Here is a 27,451-nt window from a genome sequence, read left to right on the forward strand (position 1 = left end):
TTCATAATCTTTAAGCAGCTGGGTTTGAGGACATCCACAGCAGTGTGATAGCTAGTGCATGCAGCTCTCCTCGAGTTTCTTTTCCTAAAATATATCCTCATTTGATATCATGAATAACATTTAGAAATCTACTATCACTTCCAGCATGTCTAACATGCGTCTTCTTGGCCACCTTTCTTTTTCTGCGGTTTTAATCAATGTGTGGGTGTTTTTCTTTTTAATCTCAACTATCTATTTTGTTCAGGAAGTAGAGTTCCCGATGTTGGGATTTTAATGATTCAGGAAGCCTATCTGCAAAGTGTTCAATATCACTTACAGTTTGTTGTAAGAAAGAGCATATCTGAGGGAGGAATACGCAGAGTAAAGCAGAAACCAATACCTTGGCAGTAACAAGCGGCCTTGTCCTGCAGCCAGGACACCATTTAGAGACGTGAATGGATTGGGCGGCCTGCACTGTCATCAGTGCTAAGAATACCTCACACACCCTGCGTACACTCTATCCTTCTGACATGTGCTCTGTGGCATATTTATCATCGCACTTATAAATGACCGGCTCAGTATGAATGGCTGCTGGAGCCTTGAAGTGGCAGAAGCCAACTGTATTTTGATACTGTAGTAGGCTCGCTTGCTGTCAGTATTAGAGTTGTATTTTTGGTCTCCTGACCTTGTTTAAAGCATGTCGCTTCTCTACTGTACTTTATGTAACCACCACTCAACTCTGTTCACACTCAGGATCAGATTCTTTCATTGAAAGCTGTTTGTTTTGATCAGAGTGAGGCTGTAATGAGTTAATGAACAACCCCACCTTAATCAGGTAAGATTTGCAAGAACACATTATGATTGCAGAAGCTGCTCTTTTCTTAATGAATTCCCATTAACTGTGTGCTTAGATCACTTGGATCATCGCCATCAAATGCAATGACTCAACATGTGGCCTATAGCATAGAAGGTAGCTTAGTAACCACAACGTGTTGAGGCAAGTGCAGTTATTTAAAGGGAGCATGTGTTTACATGCAGGGCCTAAACTTAATCCTGTTGGGATACTGGTTGGAAAAAAACAGGAAATACTGAACACAACCTCATTAAAATGTTACCGTAATAGCTCCTTTAAAATACTTCCTGTCCTCAATTCTGATTGGTCACAAAACCACTTAGACATAAACTGCGTTTACATCATACGGGTCGGACTACAATTTAAAGTGAACGGGAGAAAAAAAATGTTGATGTAAGCCTTTGAGATATCATGGATTTCTAACTTTTTGAAGAAAAAAAAACTGAAAAGCAGCTGAAAACAGATTGGTCTTTCATTTTTGCTAGAAAATCATGGTAACAAATCAGTTATCCAATTTTATTTTTCAACTAACTGCATCAATGCAGCTCTAATGCCAACATGACTACTGGGAGCACTGTACCGCTTCTATTTGTTTTCACTTGTTAAGAAAGATTAGGATTCATTACTTTATTATTGTATTAATCCCACAATGGGGAAATTCAACCTCTGCATTTAACCCATCCTTTTTTACACACAAGTCAACACACCATGCAAGGAGCAGTGGGCAGCACATTACTGCGCCCGGGGAGCTGTGTGTGGGGGTTGGGTGCCTTGCTTAAGGGCACTTCAGTCCTGGGATTTTAACTAGCGACCCTCCGGTTACAAGCCTGATTCCTAACCTCTAGGCCAAGCACTGCAAATACTTAACAAATCAGTAGTAGCTAATTTAATGGTGTGACTACAAGGCTGGTAGATTGGGATAACCTTCTTGGAATAATGCATGGCAGAATAATGGGAAGCTCTTCTGTTTTTCACATTCTGCCGACACTGTGAATACAGAATTACATTGTCAATTTAAAGCAATCAATTGTAGATATGAATATGAGCTGACTCTTAAGTGGAGAAAAGATTATCATGATGCCACAGTGATGTCAGCAAAAGTATCTGAAGCAGAAGGTTCTTCTTGCTTTACACTCTGGAGATTGGATAGGATGTAGGACTGAACCAGATAGGGAGGGTCCAGTGACAATATGTTAGTCATTGCATGATGGGAAATGTAGGATCAAGCACTCTTGGAGCTGGAAACCAATCAATGAGCAAAAGTTAGGATATATTGGTCTCTACTGCTTCAATTTTGATCATTAAAAAAAGTATTCATGGTGAATCTACCCGTTTTATGGAACTACAATAAAATTGGTGCAGTACCCCTTTAAGAAGTAATGCTGAAAAATGGCCTTAAACAACCCCTGCAACTCTGTGAAACTGCCACGTTGAAGAATTGTTTATTTTTCAGATTTAGAATTAAAAAAACAAAACAAAAAACAACTATAGCATATAGAATACATGTTTGCGTTTTTTCCCTTTTAATGCCTCAGTTTAAGCTAATGCTGCAGAAAAGGCACAGCGCCTTTTGATTTCTGGTGTAACCGTGATTTCAGCGTCCTGTTCCTCTCTCGAACATCTTGTCATGATATCCTGTGTCATGTTGCCTCACCTCAGTCGCCAGCAGCTCCGTGTCGCTGTGCCTCCTGTGTAGCGGTGAAGGGGAGGGCTTGAGAGTGAGGGAGATGTGCGCCCCGCGCTCTGCCAGCATCTCACTCAGACGAGCAGCGGCGGCGTATCGCGATGTCACACCGGCGGCGTCTCTTCTCCATCTGATGTGAAGCACCACAGACTCGTGTATTATTACCTCACATTTATGTCTCAGTTTAGCAGATTTTTGGTGTTAGGATGCGTCCAGGAGCGCGTGCTTCTCCTCCCGATGCTGTGCAGTCCTCCCTGTGTCTGTGTCTCCTAGTTTTCCTGCTCTGTGGTCAGGCTGCTGCTGTATCTGAAGGCGCTGTTGACAATGGTGAGTCTCACTGTCTCCTGGAGCGAAGACTCACATTGAATTTTTACATGTCTTGGAAGAGCTAGATCTGTATTATATTGCATCGGGATTTGTTTTCTGTCTAAAATGCAACCCCCTCAACGTGCAGGTTGAGCATGCATTATGTCATACTGGTCTTTTTGTTTGTTAAAAGTGAATCATCCAATGCACACATTTTTTTTAAATGGTCATTTAAGTGCACATGCTGCAAACCACCTACAAGGTCTAGGGCTGGGAGATACAGTCATGGAATAATTTAGAATAGACCACCTTTGTTTTCTTCATTTTCTTGTTCACTATAATGCCTGGTACAACTAAAGGTACATTTGATTGGACAATTATAATGATAACAGCAAAACTAGCTCATAAGAGTTTAATTTAAGAGCTGATATCTAGACATTTTCCATGGTTTTCTTGATAATAACCAAAATCATTATCAGGAAAACCAAGGGAAATGGCTAGATATCAGCTCGTAAATTAAAGTCTTATGAGCTATTTTTTATTTGTCATTATATATTTATCATTATATTTTTCCAAACAAATGTACCTTAAGTTGTGCCAGCCATTATAGTGAACAAGAAAAGAAGCAAACAAAAGTGGTCTAATAATTTTTCCATGACTGTATGGCCACAATCTTCTCTCCCGATAAAGGTAATTTAATAACTGGATAACAATATATATCATGACATAGCATATTTCTGGTAATTCAATAAATACACTAAATAGTATATGATATAACTGCATGGCGAATCCTGATTTTGAGTAGGCCATAACAAATTAAAAGCACTGCATTTAATGGAGGACTTTACTGCAAAATGACCTTCCAGTTTTAAGTGAAATTATAGAGAAAAATAAATACTTCCAGCTATACTATGACTATGTTTACATGTATTGCACATAGATACAGTGTAAACATTAAGACTATAGTTTGATTTCCCAAAATAATTCCAATATGCAGAATTATTGGGTGTAGGCAAGCAGCAATTGAACAATGAAGTTGAATTATTTTTTTATTTTATTTTATTTTTTTTAATGAATGAATATTCTCCACCACAATTATGCAGAGAGAACCCTGTCCTGAACTGTATGCACAGTTGCATTCTGGGTAAAGGCTGGAAAAAGTTGTGACTGAAAGGTTGAAGTCCAGTTTGCACTAAACTGAGTGTTACTGTAAAGTGTAATGGTAAAACAAAAGTGCAATCTTCAAACAATATTCCCTAAAAATATTTCACATTAGATTTTCTGAGGAATTTGAGTTAGCATGAGCTCATTATAATCAATTTAGACACACCGTTGTGTCTGAAGCCATCTTTATATATGACTTTACATGATTTTGTTCCATCAAAAGATGATATATCATCATGTTATGTTCACCTTTTTCTGTTTTCCATCAGCAGATGATAAGCAGAGTTCACTGAGGAGCATCCTTGATCATGTACAGAGTTATGAGATTACTTATCCCACATGGCTGCATCCTCACAGACACAGGAGGTCTGCCAACCAAGAGGTGAGTCTGTCTGTCGCGCTCTCTGGTCATTTCACCGACAAAATTAATTAAAAATTATAATAATCTTGAGATATGCCAGTTGGCTTTTGTTTGACCACTTGCTACAATCTCTGTTGGGTGTTTTCCTTCCAGCATCCTGCAGAGGCTCAGGTCCTGATCTCAGCAGAGGGCCGGGAGCTCAGACTACACCTGGAGAAGAACGAGTGAGTCACCTAAGTGCCCTACCCCTCCTTTGTTTCCTACAAAGGACAAAAGAAGTAATGTCAACTTTTGGTGCAGCTCAGAGCTCCCAGAAACAGGAACATGAGACAAAACCTCAAATAAACAAATTGTTGCCTTTATCAAACTGTTCCCAAGCTACTGAATCAGGGCTGCAACTATTATCAAATATTTTGCAGATTTATTTTCTCTAACCATTTTGGTCTATGAAAAATGTTCATGCTAGTTTCTCAAGTCCAATGAGATGTCTTTAAATGTCTTATTTTGTCAGTCCAAAACCCAACAAGTCACAAAAGCAGGGAATCTTAACATCTGAGAGGTTGGAAAACTGCATTTTCTGCAATTTTTGCATGAAAAATTACTTTAATGATTAATTAAGATGCAATTACTCTACTGGAAACGGATTAAATGATTAGTCGACCAATCGTTGCAGCTGTAGACTCTGTGTGAATATTCAACATTAAGCTGTGTATTCTGAGACGGCCCATTTATTTGAGCAGATGTTAGCTGTCACACAGACGCATTTATAAGGTCAGTGGCCCTGTGGGTGCAGAGAGAGGGATGAAGGGAGGAAAGAAGGGTGATGGTTCTGGACGACAGAGGGTTGACACCCGATCTGTGTGCCTTAGGCAAACAGGAAGTAAGACTGTGCGTCTGCACCTAACATCCTGTAATCTGATGGAGTGGTTCCTGTCCAGTAACAATGGGATGGTGATAGGAAGTATCTCGCTGGTTTAATGGACAGTGAGATCGCTGGGTGGGACAGCAGGGAGGACTGGAGCAGCGGCGACTACAGAGCCGTGGTTTATCACTTTTGGGACTGAGCCAGCACACAAGTGGAAAGGGAAGCTTTTATGAACATTAGAAATGAAGTCCATTTTTACCGTCAACTGCATGCTTTCTCTGTCACTCATTCACTCACAGGCACTCACATTAACAAAGCATGACTCCGCTCTGTCTGACTGACCGTCCCCTGAGGGGTTTGGGCCCCCCTGCTCTCCCTCCCCAGCAGGTGGTCACACTGTTAGATTTCCTCCTGGGCAAGGAATTTTAATCAATCACACAGTTCTGCCAGCAAATGTGTGCTTAAGAAAAGGGCAGAAAGGAGGAAACACAGAACGCTGTAAGAGATTGACTTGATAATATGTTTGAGGTTCCTCAACACGCGATAGAGATGGTGTCAACTGATTTCTCTATTCTATCTATCTATACATATAGATTCTTCTAAGAGAGAGGAAATACAACTCAGTTGAAAAAAATCTAATTCCTTTTACTAATAAGCAAGAAAAATATATTTTGAAACATTTTTTGTGCAACCTCGCAACTGTTTCCTGAGCAGGAAAGCTGTTAACATTTCTTCACTGGTGCCAAACCCTTCTGCTTCTGTTACAGTAGAGTAGGAGTGAGGTGATGTTCAGGCTTTCAACTTCTTTATTTCTCACAAGCAGTTGGCAATGAATTGCTTTGTTCTCATGCTCATGCAATGTGTATAAAAAGAAAATAATGCAAGTAAAATAAAAATCTAAAACATGGACATGAAGTAGTGTAGAAGTATATAAATAAAATACAACACAGGAAATAGATTTTAAAAAGTTCAAATGTGATATAAAATATAGTACTGTAGTGTATCGAACAGGTATTCATTTGATTTGAGAAAATCTATTGTAGAGATTAAATAGCAAATCATAATTTTTAGTGATACAAACAAGTTTAGAACTTTTTTTTAGAAGAAAACTAAAAAGAGACATTTTTCATTTCAAGAAACGCATCCCATTTCCGAGGCATTGATCCTTTTTAATGTACTGTCTCTCAGTCTGAGAGCTTTATTGACTTGGGAAAAAAATCATGTAAATACTCTTTCTTACTCTTTGTTTCATTCACTTAAGCTTCAGCCACCAGTTCACTAAGGGACTGTATGAAATTAGGAGGGAAAGAGGGGGTTGAAAAGTGGGGAGGGACTTTTTTTTCTCCCTATCTTTTTGTAAAAGGAGGTTAGTCTGAATTTAAATGGGAGAGCAGGTCTTTGAACATTTTCTCATCAGATTTATATTCTATGCCCCCTTCCCTTGAGCTGCACAAAGCTGTTGTCTGTTCCAGTTCATTCAGTCACTGAGAGTGGGAATAACTGTTAAGTTTAGTAGCTTGTGGTGGAGAAATGTAGTGACTGTAATGTTTGGTTAACAGGATATATGTACTCCATGAATTGCAACTTGAGGGGTATTATAAAAATACTGTTTCACTAACATACATAAGTTTTTAATGGTACACCATGTTAGATTTGGTATGCCCACTAGTGGAATGTAACTAAGAACATTTACTCAAGTACTGTACTTAAGTACAATTTTGAGGTACTTTACTTGAGTATTTCCATTTTATGTAACTTTATACTTCTACTCCACTATATTAAGAGGCAAATATTGTACATTTACTCTTTTTTAGCTGTTAGCTTTACTTTTCAGGTCGAGATTTAACAGGGAAAACATAATCACTTTAAAGTGATTAGACGTTTTCTTAAAATTAAACCTCATAACAGTATATTAATTACCTAAAATAAAAAGCAAAAATCGCAAAAATTTAAATGCATCAATAATAATCCAATAATATATTTGGAATATGTAGAATATAACATAGTAAATTGGTCCATTCTGCATAACGAGTACTTTTACTTTTGGTACTTTAAATACATTTTGATGCTGCTACTTGTAGTGAAGACATTTCACAGTGTGGTATTAGTATTTTTACTTAAGTAAGAGATCTGAATACTTTTTCCACCACAGGGTATGCCCCACAAGTTTAAAATATTTTTGCCAATAAAAAAACGTTGTGTTTCTGTTTTAGTAGTTGAGGGAATGATCCATTTTAGTAACACTTTAAAGGTTCAACCCTAATCTTTTTTACACAGACCCTTACAAAAAACAGTTTTAAGCTTTAAGGTTTAAGCTTTCTAAGCTTTCTTGAAAATGCTGCCAGCTCTCTTTGCAGACCCATTATTTAGTCTGTGGTTTACCACTTCATTCCACCACCAGTCAGTGTTTCCCCTCTCTAAAAGCCCAAACAACAAATCCCTCACTGGGTTACTGTCCTTTGATTTGTCCTCTGTTGGCCTAATGTGGAGAAGAAGACAGCAGTTTGTGTCAGTGTAGATTGATGTCTGAATTTGGAGAGAAGCCAGTGAAAATGCTGCCAGTGTCCATCTCTGCGTCCAGGCTGCTCCCTCTTGTCCTCATTGCCCCCGCAACTCTAACTCTGATGGTCTGCAGATAAGAGGGAGCCCAAACTAGCTGTGAAATGCTCTTGATCTCATCTTTCGGCCTCCTGTGGCATTTTAAATCTCCTTTTTTCCGCTCTCCCCCTTTTAATTCCATTCCACCTCATCTTCTCTTCACTTAACGTATGGCTTAATCAAACCCTGGAGAAAGACATAGCTGTGAAAGTTAGTGGGCATCGGTACTCCCAGTGGCTGGAGTACACACTCAATCCATTTATGTCCTCCCCTGCCGTGCCTGTCAATGTGCATGCTTTTTTTTTGGTTTCTACGTGCATCTCAGTGTATGTCTGCCTGAGCTTTTATCTTAATGAAAGGCAGTGGTGCGCCCTGTGGAAGCTTGATTTGGTTAAGAGCCAAGCGGCGGCTAGTGTGCTGACTCAGAGTGCAGGAAAGGGGATGTAAAAACACAGTTAGAGGGGGAGGAAACAGTGTAAGAAAGTGAGTGATGGACCCAAGGAGAAGGGTTGAGGTGGGAAAAGTCATGGAAAGAGGAAAGTAGCGACAGTTGGGGTCAGTTTGGGTGTGAGTTATGTGCGTTCCGTTCAGATATGAATCGTGTGGATATTCTTGCTTCCTCCTCTGCATGACTTTCCCTGTTCTTCTGTTTAATGCCCTTCCTGCACACCCTTAAGTGCATGGACCTGAATTAAGCACTCCCTTGGGAGATGCACACATCATTGTCCTCTCCTCTCCTCTCCTCTCCTCTCCTCTCCTCTCCTCTCCTCTCCTCTCCTCTCCTCTCCTCTCCTCTCCTCTCCTCTCCTCTCCTCTCTTCTGCTCTCCTCTCCTCCTCACCTCATATGTCTTCCATTGTCCACCCTTAAAAAAAAAACTAGCAACTCATTCGTTCTCATGTCTTGCCTCCCTCACCTCGTCTGATATTCCCCAGGGCTCCAGTGCAAATATACATCTCCCACGCGCTCCCAGCGGTCAGGCTTTAGGAGACTGTGGCCACACGCAGACAGACGACACATACACACACTTGTACACACACACACACACACACACACACACACACACACACACACAGCAGCCCGAAAGAACACAAACAAGGCTGAAAGTGGAGACCTGATGGATCACAGGTCTAGAGAGCCGAGAGCAGGGATGCATCGCTTGTCCTTGTTTCTATGTTTAGTCTCAGTCCTGTCTGCTTTGATGTCTTAATCTAGGCCTGTGTGTTGAGGAAACACTCACACACACACACACACACACAGCTTCACAGCACAGCACAGTGGCCTCCCTGTGCAATAAAAGCCTCTTCATCATCAGTTGCCGAGTGGTACTTTGACTTTGCGTCAGCTTTTCTCTCTCCCTCCCTCCGCCCGCGTGCGGTGATGTCATCCGATACTATGAGAGAATGCGACCCACTGACCCCAATGCATTACCCCGCGTCCCCTTCTCCTCTCTCACTCCTTCACTATCTCCCAAGTACATTAGCATTACTCCCCCAACCGTTCTCTCCCCCCTGAGGCTGAACCAGGCCTTTGTCTCAGCCTCACTGCCAGACAGTCCTGATTCAGCCAGCGTTGCACTCCTCAATCACAGCATCTGTCTGAACACTGGACCACATCCAAACTCCGTGGCGCTCTCTCGCCATCACACAGAGAATCACACAGTCTTGATTTGAAACCTGTCACAGCATTGACCAGAATGCAATTAGACCGAAGGATTTGGGATATTCCAAGAGTTTTTGTTTTGTGGTAAATACTAGCTTTCTTGTTGGGAGTTAGATGAGAATATGATTTCATTTTCAAACATAGGGCTAGCTCTGTCCAAAGTTAACAATAACCCCTAAACAACACTTCTAAATGAGTGCTATTAGAATAGAATATATTGGAATAGTTTTTATTTGTCATTGCATAGGAATACAGCAAATTAAAAAAGAGCTCGTTTTAGTGCAACAGAATACAATAATTTAAACATATAAAAAAAAAAGAAAAGAAAAGAAAACCTAGTCATCCTTTATGTCTGTCTGTGGGGTTTACAAATTGCTATAAAAGTGCTTCTGACTACATTTCGGAACTCCATTAAATCTTCAAAATGTTGGCACCCAACACAGCAGGGCTGAAGGTAAACAGTGAAGACATGACATCTCACTTCGTTTGAGGTTTTCGAATTAGGTTTTATTCCTGAAGTAACAGTTTTGTACGTTGACATGGTTTTTGCTCAACACAGCAACACCATGAAAAGTGTAAAAACAACAATTTGTTGGAAACCACAAAGCCAAGCCACATTGATTTTAACCACTTTGACACATACAGACATGCAGAGCATCATAATGTTTGACAAGATTTTACTGCAGTCACACATGGATAGTCATAACTAAAGTCAACTGCTCCCCTCATCTGATTCAATATTGTATTCTACCCTCAGAAGCTTACATACTGTCAACTCTTTTTGTTGTACTATTGTTTAACATACACAAAAGCACAATTTAAAAAAAACAAAAAACAGACATACAGTCCAGACATTGTTAATGCGGTAAATTACTATTTAAACTGGAAACAGCTGATTTTCTAATGAAATATCTGTTATATATTGTCAGCAACCATCACTCATGTGTTCCAGTGGCACATTGTGTTAATTCAAGTTTATAGTGATGAAAGGCTGATTGATCATTAAAACACCTGAGCATTGTGTTAGCACAGCTAGAAACTGTTTTGTGCTGATTTGAGAAGCAATAAAATTAACCTTCCTTAAGGCTAATACATTCTCCACAGAAACAGAGAAATGTGTTCTCTCTCACAGGGCTTCAAGAACAGAATGATGTAACTTTGTTCTTGCGGCCTTGGGAGAGAGAACACATTTCTCTGTTCTTGACACATCATCTGTGCAGAACTTTGTTGTTGTGTGGTGTCCAACAACTATTGTTTGATTGGTCAGAAAATTTGAATTTGAAGGAGACGTGTGCTGCAGTGGGAGGGCCCTATGACGACTTCCCATGAATTCTGCAGTGAAGTATGAAATGTTCTGGCCAGAAAGAACTTTTTTCTTGTTCTTGCCACCCTGAGAACAAGAACAAATTTCTGTTCTGTTCTTGTGAAGTATGTAAATGGCTTTTTAGGCTAGTTGAGTATCTAGAGGTAAAGTTGGAGATTCGTACAGGTTAAAATTATTATTTCTACCCTTGTCAACATCTTTACTATATTTTTAATTAATTTTGTAACTCATTTAATGAATAAAACATTTACACATACATTTTCTGGGTGACCCCAAACTTTTGACTGATACTGTATATAAAAACAATTTGAAGCGATGAGCAAATTACATTATGCTTAACTGCATATTTTTATTGCACCAGTTACCTGAACTATAGTCTATTTTTTTTCTTTACTTCTTGAAACAAGATGAGTCAAATTGAAACTAAACTGCTTGATTGCACCTGCAGATTATTTTGGGTGTTTCTTGTGGTTGTTTCCTTATGCCGGATGACAGATGCATTGATCTAGCTCTGTGTGGTTTGAATAAACCAACGGTTGGTAAAAGTACAGTTAATATGGCATTATAAAGTTGAGTCGAGTTCTTTTCAAGGCATTAACTGCATTAAACTCTCATTGTAAGAGATACGACTTTCCATCAGCACTAAGCAAAACTAAGACAAAACTAAAACACTAAAAATAAGCTGGTATTATACTCTCAGTCATGACAATGGCTTTATTAATGTAATGTTGTGTCTGCATGTCACATGGTGGCAGGTTCTGTAGTCATCAGTCTACGAGCAGACACAGCTGCTGACTGGCATGGGAGAATAAGGGAGAATGGACAAGAGAAAGACTCATTATGTGTCTCCTCGTGGAAGAAGTGATCCTTCCTGTATAACAATTGTGGAAAAGCTGCAGAGTAAAACTCAGTCAATCGTCAGCAACTCTGCCATGAAATCAGCCTGTTAGAGCGACAGAAGGGGTTACACACATGAGAGGAGAGCATGATGGGAATATTGGGAAGTTAGCAAAGCAGGAAAACTAGAGGAAGGCCAGATATAAACACAGTTAGAAGGTCAAATTACAATCTGATGGGATAACCCCATATTATGGTGACATCAGCCACATACATTACCACTGAGTGATCATTTTTAGTCTTCTCTTAGACTGCTTGTATGTGTGTGTGTGTGTGTGTGTGTGTGTGTGTGTGTGTGTGCGCATACAGACTAATCTGTGGAAGGATGAGGCAGACGTTTTCTGTCTTTCACTTGCTTGCTGGCTGATTTCATCAACAGGCCGTCATTGTTTCAAGAGGCTCATCTCCTTCAGGGCATCTGATGGGAGAGAGCAGAAAAATCCCCATCGTCCCTTCATTTGTCTCCATCATCCTTTAAAGGAATAGTTTGACATTTGGGTTAATGTGCTTACTCACTTCCTTGAGGAGAGTAAGATGAGAGGGTTTCATCTCATGTCTGTGCACTTAATATGAAGCTACAATAAGCAGCTGATGATCTTAGCTTAGCATAAAGACTTGATACTAAATAAAAGTATTAAAGAAGTAGACTGTGTTGTCACCCATTGGTTTGTGGGCTATGGTTTTGAAGCCTTTACTCCTGCATTTTGGCCATCTAGTGCTAACTTGCTAGCTTGGTTAGCAATGTGTGTCCATAATTTAAGGTTTACAGACAACATTTTATCGTGTTTTATAGCTAAACTGTCAATAATTTGGTAGCCAGGCCCTAAAAAATACCCTTGTTCATCGTCTTTTTTTACTCTGGGAACATAACTTACTACAATAACATCATGCTGTATTGTAGAAGACTTAAAACTAGTGATTGAGACCATAAACCCATTAGGAAAATGTTCACTTCAATCAATCAAGTGAGAAATAGGGTGATTTCTTCATAGACTTTATAATTTTACTTAATTTTGCAACCTGTGGAGTCGGCCCCATGCTGGCCATCAGAAAGAATGAAGGCTTAAGGCACTTCCACCTTGTCTTCACTTTTTAAGATGTGTTGTATTTTATTGCTCAAAGCATTAAAACAACACATTAATAGTTGTTTGCAGTGTTTGCATGACAACAACGAGGAAAGAAAACAGATCAGGTGAAACAAGAATGCAGCACAAATGCAGTGTAAATAAAGTAAAAAAAATTATTCTAAATTTGCCTGTGATTCGAATCCGCTCCAAAATGTAGTAGCGTTCTTTTTTGACCCATGCTACACTCTTCCACAAAGTTTCATGAAAATCAGAGCAGTAGTTTTTCTGTAATCCTGCTAACAGACAAACAAACCAAAGTGAAAACAAAACTTCCTTGGCGGAGGTTATACCACTTAATTAATTCATAGCTATTACCCGGAGGCGAAACCACAAGCTGGCTACCATGAAGATACATTATGAATAATAAAATCTTAGTGGGACATCTAAAGTCTGTCTCGTGTTTATTTAAGACTTAAGTCAAGTCCAGTTTTTCAACCAGCACCAGTAGAAAAATGTAGGTTTCTCTACAGCTTGATTTCACTGCTGTTACCGCCTGTTTGATGGATCTGAGTTTGACTGCGGGGGGAGATTTAGAGAGACGGAGCAAAAGAAAACCAGCTGTGGGGCAGGAAGAGTTTATGAATGAAAACAGGAAGAATGGATTGAGACAGAGCTGGAAGGAGAAAGACAGGAAAACAAGCATCTGTACGAGATGTAAATATTGAGCCGCTAGGTTGACAGAAGTTTGACAGAAGCAGCCCGAGTCTGAAGACACTCACTCAATCACACACACACAGATGGAGAGTTGCAGGAATGCAGTGTTTTACCACAATAAAACAAATGTTTCTCTCCGCCTGTGTATGTTCCACTGATTTATCAGCCTCTCCTGCACAGTCTGTGTTGTATACTAATGGAGAAATTCCAGTAATAGAGAAAAGAATAGGAGGACATATCTAAATAATAGCCCTGTCAAAACAAATGCAGCCTGGACGTACCAACACACTTAAACTCTCAGCATCTCCCACTTCAGCTAAATTCTGTAAAAAGGGTCATTTGGGAAAGGTACATATGGATTTTATTACAGTCCAAACCCTTTTTCACAGTATTCTTTGTATTTTCTCTTCAAGGACTAAATCTTTTAAAGCAGTCTGGTTTTGTAGAGTGTCTCCTCCAGAGTGAATGTTTTATGAGCTTTGGGCTGCTGAAGAGAATCTGTCTCCTTCTATCTCCTCTGATTCCTGCAGCTTTTTACTCTGTATGTTTTTCACCATTGTTCCACTATATTGTTGCTGTTTCAGGAGATTGAAGGTCTGACACTCTGTGTATTCTCTTGCAAATTGTCTCTGAATTTGTGCCGTCTTTCCCCAGGCAGCTGCTGGCCCCTGGATATCAGGAAATATGGTACACTCCCGACGGAGCCCGCAAGTCCTCCTCCCCTGCCAGCACTGTAAGTCTATGAGACAGTTTGATGCTCTTAAACTGCAGTAGGGAGTTGTAAAGATCATAGAAGAGAAACAGATATCAATGCAGCTGATCAAATCCTATGGAAGGAGGGTAAAATACTACATGTAATGGTGACATAACAAGGTCTTCTTGTTGAATGAACCTCGTTGAGCTTTGATTGATTTGTTTTCCAGGGACACTGTTTCTACCACGGGGAGGTTTTGGGTATGGAAGGCTCAAGTGTTGCTGTTAGCACATGTTCAGGACTCAGGTAAGTTAAACTTCACCACAGGCTGTATTCATAAAGTTTTCCAATATTTGGAGTTGGTCCCAATGGTGAAATACATTTCTTAGGAGTCTAAGAAGTCTCCCACAAGACTAAATCCCTCTAAAAGTGAAAAGCTTTTCATGAAGACAGCTCCAACAGTTAAGAGCAGGGCGGAGGACTTTTTTTGTATCCTCAGTTTCCTCAGCTAAAGAGTAAAGAGCTCCAAGAATTGGAGCCAAGAGAAAAGTTTTCCCATTACTCAAAAGCAAGGAGTTAGCGCTGCAGATCGTGTAGGGTAGATGTTTGTGATTGATTATGTTCATTGAGCACCGGGTCAAAAGGTGCCTTTTCAGAACGGACCAATTGCTTGTTGAGAAAATCAAAGGACATCCATACAGGCAGACAAAGACTCCTTCCATTTTAGTTTGATTAAATATGTGTTGGCAGAGTTTATTCAATGAATTAAAGCTTTTAGCTCCATTAATACTAATTTTACAGCTTCCGTTTATTTGTTTTCCAGCTGACATGCAACATTTTTGGGCCAACAAAGCAGAATGAATGGATGCAAAGCAATTTCCTTACTGTTTTGTAAGTCAATTATAGAATATCTGTCTACATGACATACAGTAATGTATAAGTTACAGTTGTTCAGCATTTCCTATTTTGATCAGTTTGCCAGAATAGACGAGGAAATGTGTCCAAATGTTTGCACCATTTTCACAGGTTTGGATTTCTCTTCTTCTATCACATGTTCATGCATTTAAAAAGATCATTAGAAACCAGATTACACTTATACCTGGCCAAGACTAGACCCTTCTCCAAGAGCGGTCGAGCTGATAATCCACTTCCCCAACTACATAAACCAGATTTCTGCTAAATACAACATTGAAAAAAATAAGGTTATTGCATGAACCTGAATGTAATCCAGTTAAATAAGGCCAGAAACTTCAGGCAAAAAAAACTTGAGGTCAGAAAATATGTTTTATATGAAAAAATAATTGTTAATGTAATTCATCGAATGTGGAAGTTTCCTCATGATATCTGGTTGGCACAATTTTATCCTATTCCTTGTTTTTTTTTGTCACCCATTAAGTACAAATGCTATATTAAGATCAATACAAATAATTGCATGGATCAGGGTACACAGCTTAGAATCTTTACTATTAATTTTAAGTCAAAGTTAAGAGCTCTCAGAGACAATCTCCACATTGTTTGCAAACATGATTTTTTTAGATGAAAAGAAGTTGAAACCAAAGCCTGCACAACTGTCCAGCCTGTGATCAAACCATGGCTGAGTAGATAAGGTGACAGGAAACAGTTGTGTGTAATGTCTTGTGCAGTCCAGTAGGTTAGTAGGTCACTGGCTCCAGAGCTGGTTCAATGAGTACAGCTCGCTATGGAGATCCTGTGTTTCCTCCTGCTGTGGATCCAAAGCAGCTGACCCTTCCTGCTAGAGACAATCAGAGAGGAGAGACCGGCAACAGAGGCGGAACTGGCACGCACGGACAGAAATCGTAGCCACATGTGTGTTTTTGTGAGTTCAGTGCTCTGCATCTGGAGGATGAGTGGATGGATAAGTCTTCCTACTGATGTAGATTCTCTGGAGAAATGCAGACACAGCATAGTGGGACATTGACATGTGGGCGGCTGACCTCTCCAGATGTTTTCTACAGCTGCTTGACCTGCTGCGGCGTGCATGCTCGTGTGTTTGTGTATAGGCGTCTGTACTCATGAGGGGTTTCATGAAGGAGCCAGGGGATTGTGTATCGCTCTGTCTACCCCAGCTGATCTTCATTTATAAACAGCAGTAAATCACCTGGGACTCTTCACTCTGCTCCACCCAGCCGTAACACCACCACAGCCGTATAAAAGAAAATCCATATCTGACATGCAACCATTTGGTTTAGCTTTAGTGCGACTATGTGTTTAAGGATTACTGTGTGCAGAGAGACAGACAGCAACATCATTCATGTCCTCGATCTATGATTTGATGGAACCATCCCTGGCGTCTTTGTTTCCCCAGGGGACTGATTTCTCTGAACACAAGCGTCAGCTACCTGATAGAGCCTCTTCCTGTTTTGACGGGCGCACAGCAACACGCTGTATTCAGAGCCGAGAGTCTCCATCTACCCAGAGGTAACTGCCTGCATCACCACGGCAACAAGGAGCACGAGGAGGGGCTTAACGACTTCATCCATGGAATGATGTCACCGCGGAGCGCAAGGGTGACTTGGGACAGGACGAACAGTGATGTCTGAAATCATTTGCAGGTTTTACACGAAGCATGACAGCACTAATGTTAAACTGTCTCTGTTTTCAGGAAAAACGGGACCTGAGCCAAAATATGAAGTATGTAGAGCTGCTGATAGTGGCAGATAAGGCTGAGGTGAGGACACAGGCATGCATTTTGTCACTATTTAACCAGACAGGGACATTTTTTATGACACCATTAAATGTGGGAGTACAGGGTGTGGCTTTGCATGTGGGCAACGTTAACAGCTTTTTATAATTTGTATAAATAGTGTATTTCTGCCTTACACAGTATTGTAATACACCTAAATATAGACAACAATGTCAGTAAATTGCCCGATTTACTATTTAAAGCTAGTCATTGTAAACATAAAGCTCTTACTCACATCCTTTTATTTTTGTCATCTGAAGTCCCCTTTTGAGGTTCGGAAAGATGAAATACAATAAAAAAGTGTGGGTGGGTCTGTCTTAATGTGGTTTATGTCGTTGCAGTTTGAGAAGCATGGTAGTAATCTAGAGAAGACCAAGCTGAAATTACTGGAAGCGGCCAACTTGGTTGACAAGGTATATGAAACAGGAAAACCACAGACATCTGAAGGTTCATCACACCTATACTTAGTAGTGACAAGTCCAATTGTGTGTCTTTTCCTGTGCACATCTGCAGTACTACAAGCCTTTGAGCATCCGTGTGGCATTAATAGGCCTGGAGGTGTGGACCAGCCGGGACATGATTGGCGTTTCAGACAACCCTCACAGCACTCTGGCAGCATTCCTGGCCTGGAGAGGCAAACAGCTCCGATCGCTACCCAACGACAATGCTCAGCTCATCACGTCAGTGTCTCTCTGCCTCTGTTTTCCACTAATCTTCCCATTTGTCAATCTTCACCCTCTCCAACGCTAGTGTCCCATCTAGTGTCCTCTAAGCCTTCTGTCCCATGGGGTGACCTCCTCTCAATTGATTTTTACTTCATGGTGTGAGACAATAATCATCACCAGTTGTCTCCCAGTGGGATGTTGTCCAGCTGGAACTAATCATCAGTGTCGTTTTGTGTCTCCAGGGGAAAGGGTTTCCAGGGCACCACCATCGGGCTGGCACCTCTCAGAGCCATGTGCTCCGACTACCAGTCTGGTGGAGTGAACACGGTGAGAGACAAAAGTCTAAACAAATAATAAACCTCTGCACACACATGTAGTAGATATCCATATGGGGTGCGTGTAGCTCAGGTGGTACAATGGGCCAACCAGCAACGGAGGAGTGGGTAGTTTGATCTCCATGTCCTCCTGTCCAAATGTTAAACTGTCTTTGAGCAAGATCAGGCAAACCAAAAACTGTGTGCCTAATATATGTGTAAGAAAAAGTGTATGCCGGGCAGCCCTACACATGAGTCTGTATGTTACTGAGTGACAGAGTTACCTACTTTCTTCAGTGTGTGGGGCTGCTTGAGGCTGCTTGTGCTGGAGGAAGATTATCATTGGCCTCATAAGGACTGTGTCAACTGTCCCGTCACATTAAGTGTAATTCACTGAGCCTACACATATTACATGTACCATTATCTGCAGCTAAACACACCGAGCAGGAGAGAAAGAATATCGCTAGCTGCTAAGCTAAAGTAGCTAATAGAACTGAATAACGTACAAACGGATGAGATTAACGATAAAGTCTCTACAAGAAGGAGAAAGTCAAAAGTGCTTATAATGTGTAACTTTAACAGAGTTAACTTTATTTAGCAAGAACAGCAAGCAGACACTACTGTTTATTGTTTATTGTTAAAAGGATCCCTATTAGCTGTCACCAAAATGGGACAAGCTAGTCTTCCTGAGGTCCAAATTACAGGAGTATACAGAAACACTGGAAGTGACAATACACTCACCGCTAGCACGTCAACAGTGGGGTCAGTTCATTAAACAGGTGAGAGGGACAAAAGCATACTAACTATTAGTATCGCACCATGGACGCTACCATTAACTATTCCTGTAACACATTGCCCACAAAATCAAATTGACCAAACATCTTCAGCCATATATTAGGTTGGACATAGCCTTTTTTAAATGTAGGTTAGTAGTGGAACAACAGCATGTCTAAGTAATGATAGTCTCTGCAAAATGCGATAATAAATATTTGTAACATCATATTTTCCCCCCACATCCCTAAAAATGTAACTTTTTTTCTACAGGTCTTTAAGTAGTCTTTGACTCTTCTTTTGAATAGGACCACTCAGAGTCAGCTGTGGGTGTAGCTGCCACCATGGCACATGAGATGGGCCACAACTTCGGCATGAGCCACGACAGCACGGGCTGCTGCCAGGCCAAGGCCGAAGACGGAGGTTGCATCATGGCTGCTGCTACTGGGTACGATACACATGTGACTTACGACCAAAGAAATGACAGTTAAAAACACAGAAGATTTAATTTAATGGAAAACTGTGTGATCCAAGTCTTACATACTGTGTTTGTGCTTCTCCCTCACCTCTCCCTAGGCATCCCTTTCCACGTGTGTTCAATGGTTGTAACCAGAGGGAGCTGAAGAGCTACCTCAACTCTGGAGGAGGGAAGTGTCTCTTTAATTTGCCAAACACCAGATCCATGTATGGAGGGCAGCGCTGCGGCAACGGTTACCTGGAGGATGGAGAAGAATGTGACTGTGGAGAGGAGGAGGTGTGCTGTGTTGCTTTAATTTGCCAGTAATATTTTCCTTTTATGTTTTTGTTGTGACTCATGACTGTGCACTTTTTGTGAAGGAGTGCACCAGTCCTTGCTGTAATGCCAACAACTGCACTCTGAAAGCTGGAGCTGAGTGTGCCCATGGTGTCTGCTGCCATAACTGCAAGGTACCAACATTAGTAACACTGATCGTAAAAAAGAAAAACCACAAAATGGAATGATGTGTCCCCTGGGATAATTGTTGTTATTAGATAAACACTGTAGCAATTGAATAATAGCTCTGCAATGATGACTTTCTTCATATTTCTTGTCATCCGCCTCATCTCAGTGTGTTTCCTAAATGTCTCTTCCTCCTCTTCATCTCTCTTTCCAGTTGAAGAGCCCCGGGGTGCTGTGCCGTGCTCCCTCCGGTTCATGTGACTTGCCAGAGTACTGCGATGGGAAGGCAGAGTCTTGTCCGGCTAATTTCTATTTAGTGGATGGTGCGTCATGTGCAGATGGGAAGGCGTACTGTTACACTGGCATGTGTCTCACCCTGGAGCAGCAGTGCCGCTCTCTCTGGGGAGGAGGTGGGTAAACCGGATGCTTACAATCTATAAATGTTTTGTTCCAAAAGAGAAGATGTATTAATCACAGTATTGTAAATCTATTTTATACATGCATTAACACTGGATTTTGATGCATTTTCATTTCTTCCTTTTGCAGTGTCAGATCTTAAAATCCCTCTTGTGACCCTAAAGTACAAAATAGTCCCTTTCCTAAAGCTGCTATAAAAGTGCCAAATAGTATATTATTTAACATTTTAAAGGCCAATTTGATTACATAATGCCACTGTGGTTTTTTAAAGAAAAAAAATACAAAAGTTTAATTATTTTTTTGTATATTAAATGCTAGTGGAATTCCTTTTTTTTTTTTTTTTTTTTTTTACAGTAGAGTTAAAACAGTCATCTGATCATGTTGACATTTGACAAAAATGTCCCCCTATAAAAATGCTTTTTATTTATTTATATAGATTTTTTTAATTTCAGAAACAATTCCTGTTCATATCTACCAAATAATCATTCATTTTCAGAATTTTCTGTATACCAAATGCTCCCTTTTGTTACCTTAGAGCAGTGGCTTTCAAACTGTTTGTGCCCAAGGCACACCAAAGTGCAAGCCTAAATCTCAAGGCACTCCTGTATTCATATTCTTTCACTACTACTTCTAGTAGTCACATCGCCCTGGTAAACTACTTCACTTCCAGCATTTATTTACTGTTTAAACTGTCTTCTATAAAACCTTACTAGGAAATGTTTTGACGTGAACATAGATCAGTGGTTTTGTAGCCTAAATTCAATGGAACTGCATATAGTTATGCTGTTTAAAACAGCAAACCATATGTTTACGTATAATTATGTGTTGTTGTTTTTTTCGAATGCCCTGCAATATGGGTCATTTTGACCAAAGGCTCATATGGGTCATTATTGGTGGTTTCAGCAGGTGCAAGTGATGTCGATCAGCCAAGCCACAGCACCTCCATCTAACTCTCTTTGTGCCTAAAGCGAAACAACCTGCCACCCCTTGACAACATTAACCAGGTGTTTAAAATAGTAATTATAACATTTAGGTATGAGGACATGATGATCTCCTGCTGCCAGTAGAATGCAATCATTTTGACAATGTTGCTGTGAGCCATTAATAGTGTACGGTTGTCACAAAATTCGTCGGCACACCTGGACTTGTCTCAGGGCATGCCATTTGGGAACCACTGCCTCAGAGGACAAAAATGTCCCATTTCTACAACTGCTATAAAGATTTTTATATTAATATAATTTTCCACTTTTCATTGAGTTGCATTTTTTTAACCAACATCAATCCTGATCTTAACTATCAGATGTTCATTCATTTTCTGAATATTAACCCTTAAACTGTAGTTTTAATGGGTTTCAATGGGGACATTTGTGGCTACACTGTATATTTTAGACTTATTATAGGAGGTACAACTTCCAAATTCAAAGGGAAAACACTGTATGTCATATGCATTAACACAGCCAAAATTATAAGAATAAATAAATAAAAGAAAAGCTTATGCTTAATGTCGAATTAAATTGAAGTAAGGAAAATCTTTAGCAGAGCATGATGGGATGATACATTTTTTAATGAGATAATCTGTTTAAATGTAAAGGAAAAAAATATCACACAGAATGTTAACCATCAAACAATCTCTAATGTATCTTTAAAGCAGTCAAACATCCAGTGCCTGTTGAAGCAGTTAGTGACCGCGTTAGAGATGAGCCCTCACTGGGTCTCAGGATGAGGGATTGTTGTTGGACAGTGTCCATATTCACGTTGTGACAGAGCCTCCCCAGAGAGCCTTTGTAGTACCACAGGAGCCACACAGAACAGTAGGAGATGCCATCTGGTCTCCATCAGGTGGTCACAAAACACACTCTGCCAGATTTATTGCATATGTGTGTATTTGTGTGTGTATGTGCAGCCGTATTCATGTGTTACCGTGCATTTTCTCTCCTTCGACCACAGATGGCCGCCCGGCCCCTGACCTGTGTTTCAAGAAGGTGAACGAAGCCGGGGACATGTACGGGAACTGTGGCAAAGATCTGTTTGGGAAGTACAGGAGCTGTAAGGACAGGTGAAGACTCAAACATTTTGGTTTATTCAGGAGTGCATCTACATTTCCCACAAAAATCAATCTCAACAAACTGATGAAACTGTTGGATTTTTCTTATTCAGATGATTTTGGGTGTGGTTTTCATATAAGCCTTTACAGGTTTCTGCTGCACCCAAACATGTACTTCTATGTGTTATAATCTATGTGTTTTATATTGTTTATATGTGAAATAAAACTAAACTAAACTAAATGTTTTATTATCTCTGCTAGGGATGCTCAATGTGGGAAAATCCAGTGTTTATCCACAGCCTTCAAGCCCATTGAGAACAATGCTGTCCGCATAGTGACCACTGTCACTGTGGGCAGCAGGAAGATCGAGTGTATGGGAACACATGTGTACAAGCCTGGGCAGGGGGACGAGGACACTCTGGACCCAGGCCTGGTCATGACGGGCACCAAGTGTGGTGATGACTCGGTGAGAATAAATTTTTGTGGCAGAGAGCATGTGTTGGAGCCTATTAATTCTTTGTATTTTGGGAATGCTGATGCTATTATTATTGATTATAATTAATATTTGCTGCTCAGGTCCCTCCTCCTAGCCAGGCCGTCCTCCTCCTGGGATTAGGGAGTGAGGACAGCTGGTTTATTTGAGTCTGTTTTTTGTTGAATGAGAGAAGGGAGTGAGGAGTGAAACAATTTATCAACCACTAAATTACATTTTGTTATTTTTGCTTATTGTTGGAAGTCAACCCGAAGTATATTTCTGTTTTGTAAATAAATCCCACCACCTTTGGTTGAAACTGAAACTCCGTGAGCGCCTATTATTTAGTGAGTCGTATACCTCCTCCTCATAGACTACTCTGATGTTTTTGACATTTTTTTTTAAAGCAAGAGTAGCCGTAACAGTGTGCATTCAAGTCTGTGCATTCAATCTGTGGTCTGTGACTTTCATGAAGAAAAACTGTGGCACCAAAAGGAACCACTGATTCTCTTCCTCACACCCCTCCTCCTCTCTACAGATTTGCTTTAATGGAGAATGCCGCAATGCATCTTTCCTCAGAGCTGATGAGTGCAATGCCAAGTGCCATGGACATGGGGTAAGTTTCTATGTGTGTGTGTGTGTGTGTGTGTGTGTGTGTGTGTGTAAGGGAGGATGCTGGGGAGATGGATTTCCAGGGAGTGTTGGGGAAGATTTGGCGGCCAGCCCAACATTATGAAAAGCTGGCAAACTTGGCAGTGGTGCAAGAAGTATTCAGATCTCTTTACTTAATTAAAAGTGGCAATAGAGCAAAGTAAAAATACCCCAGTACAAGTAAAAGAAGTCTTTTAAGTATTATTTAAGTATAGTACAAGTATTACCAGCAAAATGTACTTAAAATAACTATAGTTGTCAGATTGATTTCTATAGATAAAATTTCTCCAATATGCAATATTTGTCAAAATGCAAAGTACTTTTAGGAAACAAACAAACACAAAATTATAGAAGAATAAATGCCAAAATAGCAAAACTGTAAGTATATAATGTGTATAGAATGCATTTTTTTAATATTCTTTATTCTCACATCTATGTGCCTGTCCCTTGAGCTGCTGTGACAACCAAATTTCCCCACTGCGGGATAAATAAAGTCATATCTTCTCTTATTTTATCTTAAATGTGATGAAATAAATGTATATTAGTTATATCTCATATTGCATTAAAGTGGATGTGAAAAGATACAAGTGACTCAAAATAGACTTTAGTACAGATGGAGTACATGCACTTAGTTACATGCATTAGTACATGCTTAGTTGTCGAGTTTAATGTGTAATATGTTTTTTGACCAGCTGTGCAACAACAATCATAACTGCCACTGTGACGCGGGCTGGGCCCCTCCGCTGTGTGACCAGAAGGGGTCAGGTGGGAGTGTGGACAGTGGACCTGTCATCAGCCGCTGTGAGACACTTTCACCTGTGTTTCTCATATATTGACCATTTAGAATATATCTTTGAAATGATGCAAGTGGCTGACTCTTGTCTATTCTATATTCAAACAGTCGACCCCCTTCCGCTCCTGCTGGTCCTCCCCCTGGTCCTCTTTGTGGTTTTGGCTGCTGTTGGACTGTGGTGCTGCTACAGACACAAACTTCCCCCACTGAAAACCTCTTCTCCTCCTCCAGTACCAAGGTATGTCAGTTTGGAGTGTAAGATACTAAGCTATAGTAGGACTGGTTGGTTATTCAGATTTTATTTGTAATTATGATTTTGACTGAACAACAATTATGAAAACAATATCATCGAGATAAAATGTTTATATGCCACATTTCAAATATAGAACATATTTTATTCATTTTTATTGTCGTATTGTTTTTCAGTTTAATTAAATATAAAGGTCGAGAAATTCCACTTTTAAAGTTGTTGTTTTTTAATTAATAAAAGCATGATGTTATCCAATATAAAGTAGTTTTGTTAAATAATTGTGATCTCAGTATTAACCAAAATAATTGTGATTATGATTTTTGCCATAATCAAGCAACCCTACATTATAGTGAACTACAGTTTTTGCCAGTGAGTGTAAAAAAAACAACAATTCTACATTATAGTAGGACTGGACGGTTAATCAGATTCAATTTGCAGCTATGATTGTAGCTTCCAACAATTTTGAAACAAGATAATCAAGATTATATTGCCACATTCGGTTACATTTATTTCTTTATATATATATATATATATATATATATATATGGTAAAACATTTTCGAAAATCAGCATTAGAGCAAATCACATGTACCCTATATACATACAGTTTGTGTGTTGTGTGGATGTATAAATAATGGTCTGTACTTTGGTATTTGTGTTTTTAACCCTCAGTTGTTCAGTGCCGGTGGAGAGCAAGCCTCTGCATCCTGACATTCATATTAACGGTCACGCCAATCCAACATTCTTGCTAAAAAAACAGGACCCAGACCACCTGGTAAAGAAGCTCATTATGACCCAGACAGCAATGCTGTTCTCTATTGTTTGTTAATAAACCGCTAAACTTGGTTATGGTTGCACTTCCACAGGGTAAATCCTCTCCTCGTCCGAGCCCGTCTTCTTCAACCCGGTCCAAACATGCGATAGTGCGTCCAGCAGGGAAGCCTCCTCCTGTGCCAGCGTACGCTGCAGAGCAGAGACAGCAAACAACTCAGCCTGTAGCTGCTCCTCAGAGACAGTCCTCTCCTCAGGGTTACACTCCACCTCCTGCTAAATCTGCCCCGCTCACTGGGCAGAGACGAAACCAGGCTCCTCCACCACCTTCAGGACCTCCACCTTTACCTTCGCTGGACACCAAAACCCACTCACAGCACTCATCGGTACCAAAACCCCGACCAGACCCCCCAAACAGACCTCCACCACCTTGTCCTGTTAACAAGCCATTAGTGGTGAGAATTTTCTGTATTTTTAAAGTAAATAAAGTCATTTTGAACTGAACTGTGAGCTGAATGTAAAGGTTCTGATTTGTCATTTTAATGTAGGAACAGAAACAAATAAAAGGTGTGCAGGTTACCACAAACGCCCTGCAAAGAGGAAAAGCTGCTTTGGCTCCACCTGCTGGACAGAAAAAGCCAAACAGGTAATTAATCTAGTGGCATTTTCTAATGTAAATCTATACAAAGCTTTTGTTAACTTCTCTCCGGTTTTTTATGCTTCTTTTAGAAACTAAGTCTCAGGGAGACGTCGGGGACCACCACTTACATCCAACGATGGACTGCCTCAAGCTGCCTTTTTGAATATTAGCAGCTGACAAAGAAACTGTGGGATATGAATGATGAATGTTTGACACTCTGGGTCAGTTGATTACAGTGTATTTAGGGTAAATTAATCACAGCGAAGTAATAGTACATATCACAATGAGTCAGTTTAAGTCTAGAATCTTAAAGGCATAGTTCACCCCATCATCAAAAATACATGTTTTTTCTCTAAGCTGTAGTGCTTTTTATCAGCCTAGATTGTTTTGGTGTGAGTAGTCGAGTGCTGGAGATATTGGCCTTAAAGATGTCTCCAATGTATTGGAACTATATGGTGAAGCAGTTTTATGTAAGAGACATTTTGTTCCTGGTATAGTTCCTACATGAAACTGTTAAAACTTTCAAAACTGTTTTTTCAATGTATTTTTTGGTGCTTTTAGCAACAATCTAGATTGATAAGCAGCACTACAGGTACTGAAAATCTGTATTTTTAGGGGTGAACTAGGCTTTATTTGTTTTGTTAATCAGCCTTTTTTGTGTCTGCTTTCACAACTTGAAACACCAAAAGCTGTGACATTAAGAGCTTTTTGTTTTTTAAATTACTGTCCCAAAAGTAAATGCAAATGTGAAATTGTTCCACGTGTGCAGCAGTGTTGAAACACTGTTCCAGGAGTATTTATTCACAAAGAAAAATGAATGTTTACAATGTAGCCTATGTACTAAACAAGGTGTCTCTTAAAGAACACCAAGAGCTGTAAAGGGATATCTTATATTAAGAAAAGATGCCAATATTGAAGTGCTTTGGCTTCTGATGTGTGAACTAAGAGAATGGGGTTTGAACTGGACCAGCGGTGACCAGTGAAAGCCCAACGTGCATGCTATAAGTACAGTGTATGCTTATAGAGAGATACATGTCTGATATGTAGCAGGAAGTGTTTTTTCAGTTTTTTTTATTAGTTTTGCTTTACAGATTTTAAATTGTTGTGGCATTGCACTTTGAGAAACCTTTCCAGTGTCCAATACTCACCCCCTGAAGGCATTAAAGTATTTGATGGATATTTTGGGAGAAGTATCTCTTTAAGGTGACCATTTGAGCCCATAGTAACTTTTAGTCCTTTCAATTACAATCAGTGATAAATTCGCCATGTCCAGGGCAACATTTCAAATAATTTCACATCAGGAAAAACTATGAGCCATAGTTTTATTCAAATGCATCAGTTAAACATCAAAATTGCACTATAAAATGTAGTAATTTTGCATGTTTGTCCTCATGACCAAAAATGCTATAAAGTTACTCTTCTATCTGAGAAGACTGTGTTGTGTATTCCAGGCTGTGTAACAGTGATAACTGTCATTACTTTAAGGTACTATTTAAAAATTGTGGTCCATTTGACTGCTCCGGGGGATGACCAGGTTTTATCTGTAATATGGAAATGCAGTCTGTCAGCTGCCATGTTTTACCTTCTTATCAGACCTATGCAAACCCTGGCACTGTGCAACACTGTGTCTTCAACTGGAATTCAAATTAACATGGCAAAATAAAAATATGTTATACATTTTAACTGGTTGTGTGTTTTCTCTTAATGCATTTGATCTTGTTCATACCTGGGTTTAATACTCACACATTGAATAGGAAGCCAAATAGTTGCTTCATGAATTACAGGTGCATCTCAATACATTAGAATATGATGGAAACGTCCATTTCCAGTAGTTCAAGTCAAATAGCCCCAACCAAGTATTGAGTCATATAGAT

The 27,451-nt window shown here is 39.9% G+C and overlaps 1 protein-coding gene across 1 annotated transcript; it reads left to right on the top strand.

Moving 5' to 3' along the window:
- Positions 1-2,651: 2,651 nt before the first annotated feature.
- adam19b (ADAM metallopeptidase domain 19b) lies at positions 2,652-26,756 on the top strand. The gene is made up of 23 exons (XM_059346767.1): positions 2,652-2,843; positions 4,256-4,368; positions 4,501-4,571; positions 14,128-14,206; positions 14,397-14,473; positions 16,494-16,695; positions 16,791-16,856; positions 17,213-17,284; positions 17,385-17,551; positions 17,779-17,863; positions 18,930-19,069; positions 19,198-19,375; positions 19,459-19,548; positions 19,755-19,950; positions 21,905-22,013; positions 22,263-22,467; positions 23,012-23,089; positions 23,817-23,925; positions 24,026-24,155; positions 24,839-24,941; positions 25,033-25,392; positions 25,486-25,583; positions 25,667-26,756. Exons 1-23 carry the CDS (start codon positions 2,723-2,725, stop codon positions 25,671-25,673), a joined length of 2,856 nt encoding a protein of 951 aa, XP_059202750.1. The 5' UTR covers positions 2,652-2,722; the 3' UTR covers positions 25,674-26,756.
- The last annotated feature ends 695 nt before the right edge of the window (positions 26,757-27,451 follow it).

This window comes from Centropristis striata, chromosome 12 (genome assembly GCF_030273125.1).
Source record: "Centropristis striata isolate RG_2023a ecotype Rhode Island chromosome 12, C.striata_1.0, whole genome shotgun sequence".
Lineage (NCBI taxonomy): Eukaryota > Metazoa > Chordata > Actinopteri > Perciformes > Serranidae > Centropristis > Centropristis striata.